At 39.6% G+C, this 16893-nt stretch overlaps 2 protein-coding genes across 2 annotated transcripts; one reads left to right on the forward strand and one right to left on the reverse strand.

Annotated features, from left to right (window-relative positions):
• Positions 1-450: 450 nt before the first annotated feature.
• On the forward strand, positions 451-8003 carry LOC134677272 (PBAN-type neuropeptides-like). Its single transcript, XM_063535703.1, has 6 exons — positions 451-753; positions 1563-1651; positions 4062-4162; positions 4724-4856; positions 6448-6551; positions 7767-8003. The coding sequence occupies exons 1-6, from the start codon at positions 676-678 to the stop codon at positions 7820-7822; spliced, it is 561 nt and encodes a 186-aa protein (XP_063391773.1). The 5' UTR covers positions 451-675; the 3' UTR covers positions 7823-8003.
• Positions 8004-8535: 532 nt separating this feature from the next.
• LOC134677703 (uncharacterized) lies at positions 8536-15437 on the reverse strand. Its single transcript, XM_063536166.1, has 4 exons — positions 15279-15437; positions 14447-14604; positions 10547-10687; positions 8536-8890 (listed from the first exon to the last, which is right to left on the reverse strand). The coding sequence occupies exons 1-4, from the start codon at positions 15395-15397 to the stop codon at positions 8775-8777; spliced, it is 534 nt and encodes a 177-aa protein (XP_063392236.1). The 5' UTR covers positions 15398-15437; the 3' UTR covers positions 8536-8774.
• Positions 15438-16893: the final 1456 nt, after the last annotated feature.

Consider the following 16893-nt stretch of genomic DNA (forward strand, 5'->3'; position numbering starts at 1 on the left):
TGACTTAGGGGAACTTGGGGCCACGGGGAACTGGTTTTTAATTTCCTAAAAAAATATTTTTGGATGTACGGTCAAAAGTAACGAATCAGACTACACGTCGAAAGTATTTCTCTTATAAAATTGCTTAGTAACAAAAATTTAGAAGCCCCTGTATTTAGTACAAATAGGAATGTTTTACAGTTAGTACTATTTACCACGTGTTGATGTGGTGAAGAATATTGTGTTGCACTCGGCAGAAAAGTTTGTTTAACGTTCGTGCCTTTGAAACCCTCGCAACGCTCAAGATTCCATTCTTCGTTAATAATTTTGAATTTAAAGGAAAAATGGAAAATGTTTCCAGTCACTAGTTCTAGTAGGTATAGGTATTGCCCGAAACGATGATTTGTCCATTTCCACACTTATTTCCTTTAATGTGTAGCGTCCCTTATCTTAAAGAACCACACAATAATATCGAAACTAGCCTAATCCAGCTAATGCTAGTAATGAAGCTTCAATTACATCTTTTATCATAAAACTACTGACTTATTCATGAAGATATTTATTTCACCCACAAATAAAAACCTTGCCCGACTTTCCCCCGTCTCCCCTATTCATTATAATACAGTTTACCCCGATTCGTATATAAAAAGGGTCCAAATGGTTACCCGGACAGAAGCAAGTTAGCTGTTGGGCAAAATGTTTTTTCAAATAAATAAAGTGGTGGTACTGATCGTATTTAATATATTCTTAATGGTTACTGGTGATAACTACAAGGTAAGTAACTAAGTATAAATCCATACTGTTAACTTTTCACGCTGATATCGCTGAAAGTATAATACGAGTATGCATGTAGTTAAAAATTCGTAGGTATAGAGATAGGTTGAGTCCGGGAAAGACATAGGAAATAGGAGTTTATATCCCGGAATTATAGGGAATGCAAATCGGTTATTTTTTGTATGGAAATAATCGGTTATTAACCGAAACCGCGGTTATTTCCATACAAAGAATAACCGATTTGCATTCCTTACCCGGAAATCATCCATTAAGAGGATGAAAATGATTTCACTTCCACCCCGAAAGCAAAGGGCCCCCCCTCATCTGGCGTCTTTCGAGCGTCGGCGTCTACAATTCTATGGCCGACGTCGACGCAACTGCGCAGCGACGTCATGTTCCATAGCGCTGGACAGACGCCGACAGACGCCGACGCTCGAAAGACGCCAGATGTGGGGGGGGCCTAAGAGTAGGTATTTAGTATACTTATACCTAACTTAGAAGTGTATTGTCATAAGCACATTTTGTATCTTACACAGGATTAAAACTTTTAGAACGCTGTTTGACTTTGATCCTTGCTCTTTGACTGATACCTATGTGTTAAAATTGTGAAATATCAAACGGTGTCGCCATCTACACGAGTATATATAGGCCAAAGTTATGGTGCCATCTTTTCGAGCATACATTTCTCTTGATTTTTTTAAAAATACGGAGTTATACATATCTTTGCCGAATGTGAGATAATATAGTAGCTGCTTCCCCCCCCCTGCTCCTACCTACCCACGGCTGACCGGCACACTTGTTTGTTACAGGACGAAACTATGGATCGGATTGCAAAAAACGGAAGAGCGAGGGTAGTATTCACCCCCATACGGGGCAAACGGATGTTTCCCGATAACAGGTAAATAATCAAGTTACTCACAAAGAGTTCAAATAATAAAGTATAAAATCATCATCATCATCATCATCATCTCAGCCATAAGACGTCCACTGCTGAACATAGGCCTCCCCCTTTTTTGGGGGGTGAATGCCATAATCGCCACGCTTGGCAGGCGGGTTGGCGATCGCAGTCGAGTACACCGAATTTGAGGGACGCTGCTGCCCGTCCACCGGTGGTCTTGGACGTGGTTTAAGGACATACCCGGGTCCCGGTCCGGGTCGGGTCAAGTATAAAATAAAATCAAAGAAAATAAATCGTAAAAAATTATGGCCGTGACTGAGGCAATAGTTATTTGTACAACAAGAGATCAAAGTTTGATATTTCTTCGAGTGCTTATTTTGAGTCCCGTGCAAGCGAAAGATTCTATAATAGATTCACGAGCGTAGCGAGTGAATCTAATTTAGAATCTTGAGCGTAGTAAGGGATTCAAAGGCGCACGAGATGTAAATAACTTTGATCTCGTGTAGTACACAAAATTTTTCACCCTAAGCAGTGAGAACATACCTATAGTAGTGTACCCTATGATGGGCGTGGAACCAGTAATGGGACAAAAAACCACAAATCCTGTAAAATAAGTGTCTAAAAGTAGTTTATAAACATTGCCTGTATATTATCATAAATAAGAGTCCTAGAGCTGTTTCAGTTTGAATTTTTATTAAATTTGGTTGTTTTTTAAGAAATTGGCGTCAACCCAAAAGTTGTCGTGTCACTGAAAAAAAATACCACTACGAATTCTTAACAACTTCGCTAAGAGAGGTGAGTTAATTTATTAAATTTTAATTAATTAATACTTGATGAAAACTAGAATGTGTTTTGTTAATTGCATTTACCATGAGATAAGGTATACAACATACTATGTTGTGACTCCACAGATGTAAAAAAAATAGTGGTATTTGGCCCAATCCCATTATAGGAGCTGTAAAACTGCATACCTCCTATAATGGGACAATTTACATAATGATGCTTGCCATGCCATCATTTCATGTTTAAACAATACAGAAGTAAATTTAGTTACGAAATATGTCAACCAGGAGGTATGCTCGGACTTCGGATAAATTAATATCGTTTTTTAGTGTGGGTCAAATCTTGGTAGCCGAGTTTGAGCCACTTTCCCGTTTTCCGATTGAGTTGAAATTTTGTATTCGTAATTAAATATGCAAATCGGATGATAATGCAATATTATGATAACATTGACCAGATCTGATGACCTATTTCACTATTTTATACTGATAGAGCAGTGTCCATTACTGGGGGGCCCATTACTGGAGCTTTGGTGTCCATGACTGGAGAAAAATAGCATAGTTTTAATTTGTTAAGTATGTGGAAACTCATTGCAGTATCTTTGATACAACACGCCTGAAACATGAAAGACGGGTAGGACTTTCATCTTTCAATACGCTAAGCGGTAGACCATTCACATGTATTAGGGAAATATCACAAATACTCCAAATTCCCTCTTAAATGTCCCATGACTGGTGCTGTTACATTATAGATAATAGAACCCAAGTATATCGAACTTGTATTAGACCCCGCATGTTGAAATGACATTTGACTACAATGGTCACTTGAACTCAGTGAGCAAAATCGCATTTTGCTCACTGTTTTTAAGAAGCAAAGTACCCTTGTTCGAGCTGCTGAGGTGAAAAATCTTTGATGCCACCTCTTCTGAAATTTTAAAGTAGGCTGTGACAGACGGACATACAGACGCACGAGTGATCCTATAAAGGTCTCTGCCCACTACACCGTATCATACCATGACCGTGCTATGAACGTATATCAGGCACGGAATGTAACGCGGTACGGCCTACTATGCCCACTACACCGTGTCCACATGGTACATAACGGGTATAGTCCCCGTAGTAACCACGCATCATCCCCATAGCATCCGCCTATAATCCCCGTAGCATCCGCGTTTCATCCCCTTAGTACCCGCGTTTTATTCGCGAGAGCAATACTCGTCAGAAAGAGCCAGCGAATAGTTATCAGACTGGTAAGAGCGAGCAAGAAATATAGCAACGCGTTTATAACGGGCTTAGAACGGTCACCATACGCGGTTAAAACCCGTATGCCCACCGTTTCGCCACCTGCACGTACCGTTCTGGCAACGTTGCGTGCCATGCACGGAGCGTTTCGGCACCGGCAAAATATCCTCGTCGACTATTTTTGCCGGTCCGTGCATGGCACGCGACGGGTATGGTCGGTGACGGAACGGGCTAGTGGGCATAGTCTCATACTTTTTCATACAAAGAATATTTTTTTGCCTGACACGTTCATAGCACGGTCATGGTATGATACGGTGTAGTGGGCAGAGACCTTAAGGGTTCCGTTTTTCCTTTTTCGGTACGGAACCCTAAAAAGTAATAATTTACAGAGACACATTGTTGAGGATGCTAGAGGCGGCGGACGCGCTCAAATACTATTACGACCAGCTGCCCTACTACGACCCGCAGGCCGACGACCAAGAAGCTAAAGGTACATCATCATAATACTTACCTCCTCACATACAAAACATCCTCCACTGAGCATAGTCGCGCTACCCCCTCTGCCACGCATACGGTAATTTTACTCCATTTTAGTCGAAAGTGTCTTTGTGTGACGTCCGTGTCTTTCTTTGAACGGACCAATCACGGCACGGGACTTCGCTCACCTCGTCCCGCGCACCCCTGTGGGCTTCGATCCACGGAAGACCAGTCGAGGGGCTACCGCCAAAACCGAAATTCGCAAATTGCGGGGATCTTTCTCTTTTACTCCAATGAAGGCGTATTAGAGTGACAGAGAAAAATGCCCGCAATTTGCGAACTTCGATTTTCGCGGTTATACCCAGCGTCGAGATACTTTGATGGTATCTTTGACATTACGCTGAGTGGAGACCATAGACCTAGTGGTGGAGACCTTTTCAGTGACGCTTAAAAATACGCTTAATAGTGACGCTTAGTTCTGTTGTCTCATGTAATACCTAAATTTAAGCGTTTTCTGAATAAATTTCTTCTATTCTATTCTATTCTTTGTACTTATTAACAAACTGTCATACAGTGACCAAGAAGGTAATATTCACGCCGAAGCTCGGACGGAGTTCTGACGACGCGTTCGAGAAGCGAGGCTACGAGAACGACTTCACGCCGCGACTCGGCAGACAGGCTGACGCCGTCACCGCCTCCGATGAAGTGTGAGTATCTTATCATCATCATCATATCGGCACATTATTGCCCAGTGCTGAGCATAGGCAGGCGTGGCTCACTCCGCGATTTCGCTTTGCAACAGGTATGGCTACAAGTACATCCGTCCCACACCAATTTTGGTGGCTAGCCAAAAGCCGCGCGTGGCGCTGTCGCCACCTAGCGGTCATATCTGTCCTAATCGTAACAGACGCGTTTTGATAGAGAGTGAATCTTCAGGCCCCGTAGACAACATACCAATCGCTAACGCTACGTAGCGATCGAAACGCAACTGTCACTGTCGCACTAATCTGGAAGAGTGATACAGAGACATAAAGCTTTTCGTTGTCGAAGCGATAGCGATTGTAACCTTGGCTAGGCCGGCTGTACCTAGTACTATTATTTATTCTGTGGTATAGGCCTCTCTTCTAGTACGCCACTTGTCCCGGTCCCGAGTTAATCTCATCCAGAAGTGACCCGCAATCTTCCAGACTTCGATCACCCAGCAAGCCAACGGACGCCAGGCGCTTCTTTCATCCAAAAGCGATAGATATTCTAAGACGTCCCGATTTTTCAGCCATGGAATTTGGCTACATACCGGGAGGGCCATGTACTTAACATGAGCAAATAGGTAGAGTTACACCGTAAAAAGTCTGCAGCGATTTTGATAGCCCACGCCACGCAGTGCAAGTGTCATTTTAAACGTCGACCGTGAAACGACGTTCAAACTTTTATGAAATTATGACGTATAAATAACACTTACACTGCGTGGGCTATCAAATCCACTGCAGACTTTTATTGGTGCGACTATACTTCAACTTGCCATCGGTACGAAACAAGGATACTAATTTCAAAATCTTGCTGTCATTAAAACACCTTTAAGATAAGATCTCACCCCACGTCAGCGTGAGACTAACATAATTTATCTTGCTCGGAGCAAGACAATCAGTATGAGGATTCCGCACAAGTGATAGTCTTAACCTGGTGATAGTGTTACCCCACCTTAACTTATACATACCTATCATGGTGATGTAGGTATGTGAATTCAACTCGCGTGCCCTTCCCTTATAGGTAGGGTTGCCATAATTAGTCGTAACTGATAAGGGACAGTGGTATTCTAGAGCGCTATTAATAAATATTATAGGACATTTTTACAGAAATTGACTAAGCATCACGGTAAGCTCAAGAAGGCTTGTGTTATGGGTACTCAGCAGTGGCGGCGCGTCCATAAAAGCCTATTCCCACCGGCTTGCCTGTTTTTGGACGTTTGAGCAGAGTTGTAAAGGAAATATGTAAGCCAAATTAGCCCTGGCTTGCCTATGGATATGTTTGACGCGCCGCCACTGGTACTCAGACAACGATATTTAAAATATACTTAAATAGGTACATAGAAACCAACCAGGAACAAATATCTGTATCGTCATACAAACCTGGAACCATCGGCTTGGCCAGACCGGTCGTCGAAATACGGGAGCGGTAAAAATACGGGACGTTATACTTGAGTACGGTGACAGTCCCGTATATACGGGACGTACTCGTATGGCAACCCTACTTATAGGTATAACTATTCTCTTACTTGTTCTAATGTAGAATATTGTACAGTTACAGACAGGACGCGTCGATAGACGGCAGGTCCAAGTATTTCTCCCCACGCCTGGGCCGCACTGTAGAGCTGACGCCAAGACTCGGCAGATCGTACAACTACGGTAAGATTTTACTTCATATAAACTAAACTCTTTTGTACCTTAATCACTAGCCTAGCGCTTGCACAGGCCGCGTAGCCAAGATGCTAATCGCTTACGCCCCGTAGCGATCGAAAGTCGAAACGCAACAGTCACTGTCACACTAATATGGAAGAGTGATAGAGAGACATAATGCTTTTCCTTGTCGAAGCGATAGCGATTGCATGTAACCTTGGCTAGGCCGGCTGAACTGGTAACTCGCCGCCTAAGGAGAGATGTCCGACCGAAAAGAATAATTGCTTTACTTAGCGTGTTTGCACCATTCCAATAACCCGGAGTTACCATGGATACCAGTACAATTTGACACTGAGTTAACGGTTTAACCACTTAACCCCGGGTTAGTGGGATGGTGCAAGTGGCCCTTACAATCGATCTCCCACATATATCTCTAATTTGAACTATCTTGCACATCACCGAAGATAATTTACGTATAGAGGCGGATTGTCAAAGTAATTTTTGTAGCCACAGTACATTTACTGCCATCTTTCGCCCGTGCCATCTTTTCGAGCGATGGCGCCATACCTTTGGTCAGCCTTAGGCCTATACTCGAGTGGATCGATGGTGACACTTCTTGACATTTAACAAATTAACACGTATCAGTGAAAAGTTTTAGCAGGAGGGCGAAAGATGGCAGTAAATTTACTGTTGCTAAATTATTGTATTTTTGTTTTATATTCTACTTTTATGTCGTGTATAAAAGGTAGTATACCGTAAAACGGGGTGAGTAGGTTTCGCGGGGAGAGTTGGGTTATGAATATTGAGAGAAGGTTTGAGAGGGGGGTGAGAAGGGATTTTAAGGCTACTGCTACAAAAATAATGTATTCCAATTTAAAATGGAGCTATAGTAATACGCATAATAAAAAAAATCGATCCAACAATCTTCCAAAATCACCTTTGTATGAAAACCCCTCTCACACAAATACGAGGCACTACGGGTGGGTTTTCCTCTTTATCGTCAAAGTTATGAAATGGAACTACCCAAAATAAAATAAAAACTAAAATACAAACGTCCGGAACACTTATTATATACACCATTCAGTTTTCATGTATAAAAATAAAATGTTATCGAGGTTTGAATTTCAATTTTGACCCTACTCATCCCATTTTACGGTACTCTTATCTCCGCCCCCGCCTCAGTGGAAAGGGAGCTTAGCCGCTTAATTTGTATATTTTTTCCAGAATTATACCCCAGCAAAGTCCGTATAGCCAGAAGCACAAACGGGACAAAATCATAGACACACGAGCGAATGAATACCTAATACCAACTAATCCTAACCTAATACTTAATAATATTGTGAATACCTGCATACCAGTTAGCGTTGTATTGTAATATAATGTTTTGGACGAAATACTTAATGTAACATGTACTTAATTTTAAGGATGCTAGTCATTAAATAAAGGAATGATTAAATAATACTTTTTTAATCTTTATTCTTTACTAGTTTTGAGCAGGGTCAATTACTCGCTCCTGTTTTATAATTGACCTTATATGTACAGTCGCCATCAGATATATCGGAGCGGCCAAGGTGTTCACAAATATATGAACACGCCTCTATTGTCAAAAGGCGTTAGAGTGCGCGTTCAGATATTGTGAACACCTTGGCCGCTCCGATATATCTGATGGCGACTGTACTCTGAATCGAATAAACTTTTAGATATTTAACTATAAACAGAATTCATTTTAGTACCTATAAGGTGGCTAGTTAATGAAGGGCGGCCAGTTATTGAAATAACCTTATAGAATTATTTTTATAGGTGAATAGAATTCATTTTTTTATGGATGGAGTTTTTATTATGATTGGGGTGTTGTGGGCCTTCGATTCTTTGGGCCGTAAATGTTCTGTACCTTATAGGGTTCCAGTATGTGTCGCCCTAGGTAGGTACTTCTTTTGGACATTAGTGGTCCGCAGGAACAGAGAATGGATGGAGTTTACCTTGTGTATTTAACCCTTTAACCGCCAGAGTCTGATATATAAGACATTACATATCCAGCTCATTTCGCCACAGTCTGATAAATAAGACAAAGATCTGATTTGGTTTTTACAGCACATTTATAACTCCCGTAACTATGCCAACCTTACTCTGCGTGGTACAATTACTGTCGGTGGCGACACGAGCACGCTCGATCAAAAATTGCTGGCGGTTAAAAGGTTAATATACAAATCAAAAAACAACAGTATCATAACGTCAATCTAAGCAAACGTCGTCGGCGTTTCGGCGGCGGCAGTCCAAGTCGTCAGCGAAGCGGTCCACCTGGTTGGGCGTGGTACTGATCGTGCTGCCTCGCACGAACTTGGAGGACCCTGCCACATACAAGGACAATGGGGGTCAGGGTTCTATTGTTTCACATAAAGTTTTAAGTAGAGATGCTATTCGGTACCCGGCCTATCCGGCCATGATTATAATATCCGGCTGATACCGGATATTGACCTACTATCCGGCCGGATACCGTATAGTAAAATTGCTTGATTTTGGAGTAAACTGATTGGATTTAGTCTTGATCATAATCGTACTTGTTTATTATTTTAAAACAATTTAAATATTCCACTGACTTGCACGCGCACTCATTTCGAACCTATACTGCAAAACGTAATTCAAGACCAAAAAAAGTAAGACAATGTTGCCACTGCAATAATTTGTTTGTAAAATTGTAAATTCCTTTTGATAAATAATCACGCTAAGATAATTTATTCATTAGTAATTTTACTCCTACTATTTAAAAAAGTACTTTTATTTACTTATTTGTACATAAATACAAGACGCGCTAGTAAAAAAGTGGCAACATTTCTTACTTTTTTTGGTCTTGAATTACGTTTTGCAGTTTAGAAATGTGTCTGCGCGAACGTTCACTACGAAACAGGTCAAACCTGCAGAATGCGCACCTGTAAAACCGAAATGTAGGTATAGTTCCGCTGGCCGAATATTCGGCGGCCGGATACCAGATATTCGGCTGATGGTCAGACCGAATATCCGGTATCCGGTATCCGGCCAAACAACTATCCGTTGCATGAGGGCCCCCGCTCCGAGTCGTTCCTTGTGCAAGGACTGTCCGTGGTGATCCAGCGTGGAAATGCTGCGAGCATCATGGACACCTTTGCACGGGGAACGGCAGGGACCGGTTTGTATTGTTAAATTTATAGTTTTAATTTTTATTTGTAAGTCTGACTTTGTTGTTGTTGATTTGTATTAATATGATTATTCTATTCCAATAAATTTCAAGACATAATGTATTGTTTGTCCGCATTTTCGTTAGTCATAATTGGGTTTTTTTTTCAGAAACGCGTAACTTTTCAGGTTTGCCGTAAAGCATGACCTAACGTAACCTAACCTATAGAAACCAGCAACATAAAAACTAGTTTGATGTATTCAAAAGGTACTTAAATAATACACAATACAGTACGTAACGGCCCCTTTTCTTAATATCATTCGTTAAATTTAAATAATCACGATTATTTAGCTGTGGCGCTAGTGTGCACGTTGATGGGTTCTTACAGCTTGGCAAAAAAGAGAATTGTGGCAACACTGTAGTGTCGTCCCGTTTTCTTATATATATATATTGGTTTGAAAGGGACGATACTACTTACAGTGTTGCCACTTTTTAATTTCTTTATCGATATCTTTCGTTTTTAAATAATTACGATTATTTAGCTGTGGCGCTAGTGTGCACGTTGATGGGCTCTTAAAGTTCGTTTTTTTAGCATTAGAAAGAACTTGCAAGAAGGTAAGCGATCTTGACACGTCTTTTAATTGAAAAACGCCTATTAAAAATCAAAAACTATTACTTATGAAAGCAGAAGAATATAAATGATCGTATTAGATTCATAATTGTTACATATTTGTCGTAACTTATTTTTAAAATGTGTTTTTCAATTAAAAGACACATCAAGATTGTTTACCTTATTTCTAATGCTAAAAAAAGCGAACTATAACAGTTCTTCGTTCATGTCCCATGTACATACCTTGCTCGCCCCGTGGTATACAGGGTGGCCGGTACAACTTCGCCTGCCGCAGCAGTGCGGTCTTATTGGACGCGTCCGCCTGCCACCCCGCCAGCATATTCAGTATTCCAGTTTTTAAGGAGAAAAAGTCCACTTTATTACCTGAAAAAGAGGATAAGATGCTCTAGAGACGCACCAAGCTCGACAGATGTAGTGCATAATTATTTTCATTTCTCATGCTTTGAAAGAGGGTCGAGATCATAGTTGTTCTAAAAGGTGTGCAGAAAATCGCAAATATAATTTTTAGTTTTAAAATTTCTAGTGTTTAGTTTTAAAATATGTAGATAGGCTAGTTTTTATGGTATTATGGGCCACTAGTTGATATAGATATAGAAAGAATAGATAAAGATTATTCATTAAAAAAAACAACGGGTTACACTCCGGGAGTGCCGGCAGAAGTGAAAACTCAATGACATGTAACAGTTTTTCGATCAGGTCACGTGTCCGTCTTACGTCTAATTATTAATAACAGCGCCATCTAGTGCAAAATGTCTGCAGCACTAATAATAATTGAGGTTAGCGCCATGTAGCGTTATTTCGTGGCATTACTTGACCCCTAAGCACATCACTGTTAGTACTAGAGTTATCTTAGTACCAGTTAAAGGGAAACTCACTAGATGGCATTTAAATCAATAAAGAAAAACTCAATGTATAGTTCGTTTTTTTTAGCATTAGAAATAAGGTTAACAATCTTGATGTGTCTTTTAATTGAAAAACACATTTTAAAAATAAGTTACGGCAGGTATGTTAACAATTATGAATCTAATACGATCATTTATATTCTTCTGCTTTCATAAATAATCGTATTTGATTTTTAAAAAGCGTTTTTCAATTAAAAGACATTTTAAGATCGCTTACCTTCTTGCAAGTTCTTTCTAATGCTAAAAAAAATAACTATAGTAATTGGATCGTCACGTGTCCGTCTTACTTCTTACGTACACGTGACCTGTCGCAAGTTTAACATTTTTTCCCCATCACAAAAAGTTCACAGCGCCGCTATAGTTATTTGTACAACAAGAGATCAAAGTTTGATATTTCTTCGAGTGCTTATTTTGGGCGATTCTCAGAGATGACCTTCGGTGCCTGACTTCGGTGCCAAAAATTTTTTTTAACTTATATGATATGAGACTTTATTTCCTAAAATCTACCCTTAATATAAAAAATATTGGTAGTGGAGGCCTCCATTAGAACCTTATAGTTTTCAAGATATTTGAGAATTAAAAAACACCGAAATCATGTGCAGGCACTGAAATCAATTTGCGTCACCGAATTCAATAATGCTTACACAAAAAACACATTTCAGTTTTATATCTCAATTATATAATATTGTAACCATATTTTTCATTCCTATTTGATGATAAGCGATGTAACAAGGCTAATGATCTCAAAAGCTTACATAAATTTTATAAATACACACTCAAGATTTTAAAATAACAAATTACGGCTTGTAAATCAACATCTCTAGAAGATATCCCACACTATATGACTGTCCTCATATAATAGGGTGATGTATGGTCCTGGAACGAGTTTTAGACATGTCGACCACAAATTACATATTTACACACATTACACATTTAATTATTATATCCATGAAAGAGAAGATGTTTGTTTCACGCAATCCGACCGCACACGCATCAAAAAGAAATTTATGTTACCTGCACCCGATAAACAATACACTCTTGAGTGGTGTTCAATGCTCAAAAAATAATTAATGTACTTATAAAGCAATGTGATGCAATACGGAAAACAAGTATTTTTTAATAACAGAGTTTTAAAACGTGAGCTCCATCAATCAATTTAAAACTATAATATTTGAAGTAGTCGAGTAATGTTTGAAGATCTAACTATCAATTAATTATGATCTCCAGCATCCTCAAACACTTGAGCTAAATTGTAACTCCTATATTTAGACATAAAGACTTAATATTGAGGATTGTTGAAACATTTGCTATATTCAATTTGTGTCTATGGCTATCCTTTAGAAATATCGATCAGTAGGTACGCTCAGTGCCTTTGACGCGATCACTACATTAGAAGGCCACTTTATTTTTAATCCCTTGTTCTGTACATCCTGTCCCTTGGGTGCACCTTGCATAGTACTTACATACACAAGTTATTTTAAAAGAAGTGAGATCTAATTACATTTATTTAACATGGCTGACATGTTAAAAGCTACCGAGGTGTAAGGCCTCAGGTGATACGGATGACAACTAACATAATTTACTTAATTGGTTTGAAAAGAATATCAAGACAGAGAAAGAAACGTTGAGTCTACACGTCTGGTTTAAAAAAACTTCTCATAGTGAACTAGTGATTTTGTGTACCTACTATGACTTAATTTACTTACAAACATAATTTTACGTTTATACAACGTATCTTTCACTTTTTAGATATGATAAATTAGTACAATAAACTAGTTTACAAAGCAGAATTTGAATTCAGTGACCACATTTTTGATATCGGTGGTCAAAAAATCCACAGAAACCAAGGAAATCAACACCAGCGATATCAAAATTAATCGCTTTTTAGCGGGTCTCTATTGTTTCCCAAATAGTTTTAAGTCATAATGTATTGTTTGTCCGAATTTTCGTTAGTCATAATTGGTTTTTCTCAGAAACGCGTAACTTTTCAGGATTGCCATAAAACAAACCTAACCTAACCTAACCCATCTACAGCATAACCTTACGAAAATCCTGAAAAGTTAACGGTTTCAGTTTTATGACTAACGATAATATGGCAAACAATACATTATGACTTAAAACTTTATGGGAAACAAAGGGACCCCCTTTTTAGCAATTACAGAAATAGCATGAATGATACAGAGGAGATGTAATAATGGTGGATTAACGTACTTTCGAGGATTTCTTAATCACTTGCATAACGATAATTGCACTAAAACTTTCGGAGTAAATTGCACCACCGATCTCAAAAAAACATAGGACCAAACCCACCGACGGACGGAGAAACGTTTAAAAAATCACTTTATTATACTGTGACTGTACCTCTACTTTATTCAACGGTTAAGGCACAACTAAAGCATACTATGTTTGAGACACTGAGTTCCTGGTCTACAACTTTGAAGGAGTACCGACATGTTTTTCAAATTACACCGATATCAGTCACTAGCCCGGGACACATCGTAAATTTGGTTTTATTCAATGTCTTGAGCAAACACATTATTGTGATATAAAGAATATGATAAGCTAACTAATACCCTATGCGTGAATACCCATAATAACTCCGATCTAATGCCCCATCTTGAGTAATAATTTTTTGTTTCATAAAATCTGGGTGCGGGACACGCCCACCGAACATCATTTTTGGCATTTGAATTTTTTTTTCTTGTATTATATAAATAATAAATAAATAATTTGATAGTGTCCCAGACAGAATATAAGCTGAAGATCATGCCTAAATTAATTCAGATTTATTGAACAGTAAATTCAATCAATTACTGCCCCGGACACGTAAAAATGGCCCTCCTGAGAAATGCCCTTTTGAGTCCCGTGCAAGCGAAAGATGCTATAATAGATCTAAATCTAATTTAGAATCTTGAACGTAGTAAGGGATTCAAAAGCGCACAAGATGTAAATAACTTTGATCTCGTGTAGTACACAAAATTTTTCACCCTAAGCAGTGAGAACATACCTAGAGGGGCAGAGATAATAGAACCCAACTATTTCGAACTTGTATTAAACCCCGCATGTTGAAATGACATTTGACTATAAAGGTCACCTTTATACAAAATGAGACAAAATGACTCAGTGAGCAAAATCGCATTTTGCTCACTGTTTTTAAGAAGCAAAGTACCCTTGTTCGAGCTGCTGAGGTGAAAAAGAAGTTTTCACTTCAAAAACTTACTCCGCCCGTGTAACCTGGCAATAAGGGTAGTGAGCTGCATCACCGCGCTGAGATGCCAGGAGTACAGGTGGATCTTCAGCTTGCTGATCTGGTACATCGTGGTTTTCTTCTCGGCGCGCGTCATTTTCGTGGTGTTCGCTCGAATCAAGTTTATCAGTCTGAGAGAACAGATTTTTTGGTTATTTGGCCTAAGCCACAAATAAATAATAGTACTAGGTACAGAAGACTCTAACAAAACGCGTCTGTTACGATCGACAGATAAAGCTAATTGGCGACAACGCCACGCGCGGCTGATGGCTAGCCACCAAAATTGGTGTGGAACGGATGTACTTGTAGCTACCTGTTGCAAAGCGACGAAATGGCGGAGTGAGCCACGCCAGGCAATACACTTTTCGTCAGTCGTGACACGCGTGACATCTAGTGTCGTGTAGCAGAACTGATAATTCCGCTAGATGTCGATTAAGAAAATAGGCGTTTAGGTAACAAAACTGATATGGAGTGAGTATCTCACATAGACTAGGAATCCTCTACAGTGTAGAGGATTCCTAGTTAGTCTAGTGTAGAGTCTACACCGAGTTTAGAGCAATTATTTCATGCAACCGATGATGCCAAAAATGCGGGGGTGCGCCGGACGAGATGAGCGTAGTCCCGTGCCGTGATTGGTCCGTTCAAAGACACGGACATCACATCACACAAAGACACTTTCGACTGGAACATGGAGTAAAATTACCATATGCGTGGCAGAGGGTGTAGCGCGACTATGCTCAGTAGGATGTTTTGTCTGTGGTATCTCATGTTTAGCCTGTTTCTTTAGATATTTCTTGAATCTTACCGAAGTACAATATAGTCCTCCGCCATGATCTTCTTAGGCCTTCCCAGCTCTTTCTTAACCCCTTTTAAAAACGGTGTAATATGCTCAACACAGTGCGTCCATTCTTGCACATTGGACATAACATTATTATCGTAATACCTTCTATAAAAAATATTGAATTCTGATTTTTTAGTAGTCGATGTACCTTGGAAGAATGGTATGAAATGGGTGATATCTTTTGCTAGGTCTGCTGGAGTAAAATTTGGAATAATATTTGGAATTTTGACTTCATTTAATAAATTAAACAATTTTTTATTTTCGACGTGTCCTGTAGTTTTAGCTCTAACGTATTTGGCCGTGCGAGTAGTCGGGATGATTTTGATTTTGGCAAATGGAAATCTATCGTGTTTAATTTGATTACCGACGTGTTCAGTAGTGGATCTAGTTCGAAGTACAAATAAGTTTGTACGAGTGGTAGTAGGGATATTTATGATTTTAGGTAATTTAAATCGATCGTCTTTTTTTAATTCATCGTCGTCTAAAATAGGTTGTATAGGCGCGTTTTCATCTGATTCGTAGTAGTCTGGGATTGGGTCGTGCTGTGAGGGGTGGCGAAGGCTGTTCCTTATTTGTTTTTTTAATAGAGCTATTCGGTCGCTGATTTTCATAGTGGTGGTGAGTCGTCTTGCTGAATGTTCATGGAATTCCAATATAGCTGAAAAAAAGTGGTATCTTTAATTGTTGGGCAGTTTGGTTCCCATTGGGAGTGGGTAATTGTGGTGATAAAAACCATACTAATATTATAAATGCGAAAGTGTGTCTGTCTGTCTGTTACCTCTTCACGCTTAAACCGCTGAACCGATTTTGATTTGGTGTAGAGTCCCGGGGAAGGACAGGGTAGTTTTTATCCCAGAAATCCCCCTTTAAGGGGTTGAAAATGGGGGTGGAAATAATTGGTAATATTTTTTACAGTGGATATGGTGCTACTTTACCGCATTAGTACGGTAATTAGCACATTACCCAACTAAATATGTCGAAAATTTAAAGGGCCATACATCATATGTACTGTAAAACGTTGTACGATACATGTGCGAATAGGTAATTCATATTAACTCACATTATAGACGGGTCTAACGCGAATTATATTCAATTACCTTGATTTACCGACGTTTCGACACAGCTTAGGTTTCACTGGTCGTGGTAGTTAATTAATATGTGTTCAAAACGCGAAAGTTTAAAATATTAGGTAATCACTCGTAGAGAATTTCCTTTTTCGCACTTGTGTCGTTCATCATCATCATCACATCATCATATCAGCCCTTTATCGCCCACTGCTGAGCATAGGCCTCTCTTCTAGTACGCCACTTGTCCCGGTCCTGAGCTAATCTCATCCAGCAGTGACCCGCAATTTTCCGGATGTCGTCCACCCAACGAGCCGTTAATGCCGTTTGTGTCGTTAATGTACTATTATTGGGTAGATCGTAGACGTCGGCCAGATTATCTATCTACATATACTTAGGGCATACTGAAAATTGCTGGACTGGCCACTTAGAAAAACCGGGCAAGTGCGAGTCGGACTCGCGCACGAAGGGTTCCGTACCAGAATGCAAAAAAAGGCAAAAAAAACGGTCACCCA

The sequence above is a fragment of the Cydia fagiglandana genome, chromosome 26 (assembly GCF_963556715.1).
Source record: "Cydia fagiglandana chromosome 26, ilCydFagi1.1, whole genome shotgun sequence".
Taxonomy (NCBI): domain Eukaryota; kingdom Metazoa; phylum Arthropoda; class Insecta; order Lepidoptera; family Tortricidae; genus Cydia; species Cydia fagiglandana.

Bases quoted from the DNA above. Each gene is read 5' to 3' on its own strand.
- LOC134677703 (XM_063536166.1), bottom strand. From the start codon at position 15,397: ATGTCCAATGTGCAAGAATGGACGCACTGTGTTGAGCATATTACACCG. The intron at 14,605-15,278 runs GTAAGATTCAAG...CTGTTCTCTCAG, and splicing joins GAGGACTATATTGTACTTCG to ACTGATAAACTTGATTCGAG. The intron at 10,688-14,446 runs GTAAGTTTTTGA...CCTCTTTTTCAG, and splicing joins TGCCAGGTTACACGGGCGGA to GTAATAAAGTGGACTTTTTC.
- LOC134677272 (XM_063535703.1), top strand. From the start codon at position 676: ATGTTTTTTCAAATAAATAAAGTGGTGGTACTGATCGTATTTAATATA. The intron at 1,652-4,061 runs GTAAATAATCAA...AATAATTTACAG, and splicing joins CGGATGTTTCCCGATAACAG to AGACACATTGTTGAGGATGC. The intron at 4,163-4,723 runs GTACATCATCAT...ACTGTCATACAG, and splicing joins CGACGACCAAGAAGCTAAAG to TGACCAAGAAGGTAATATTC.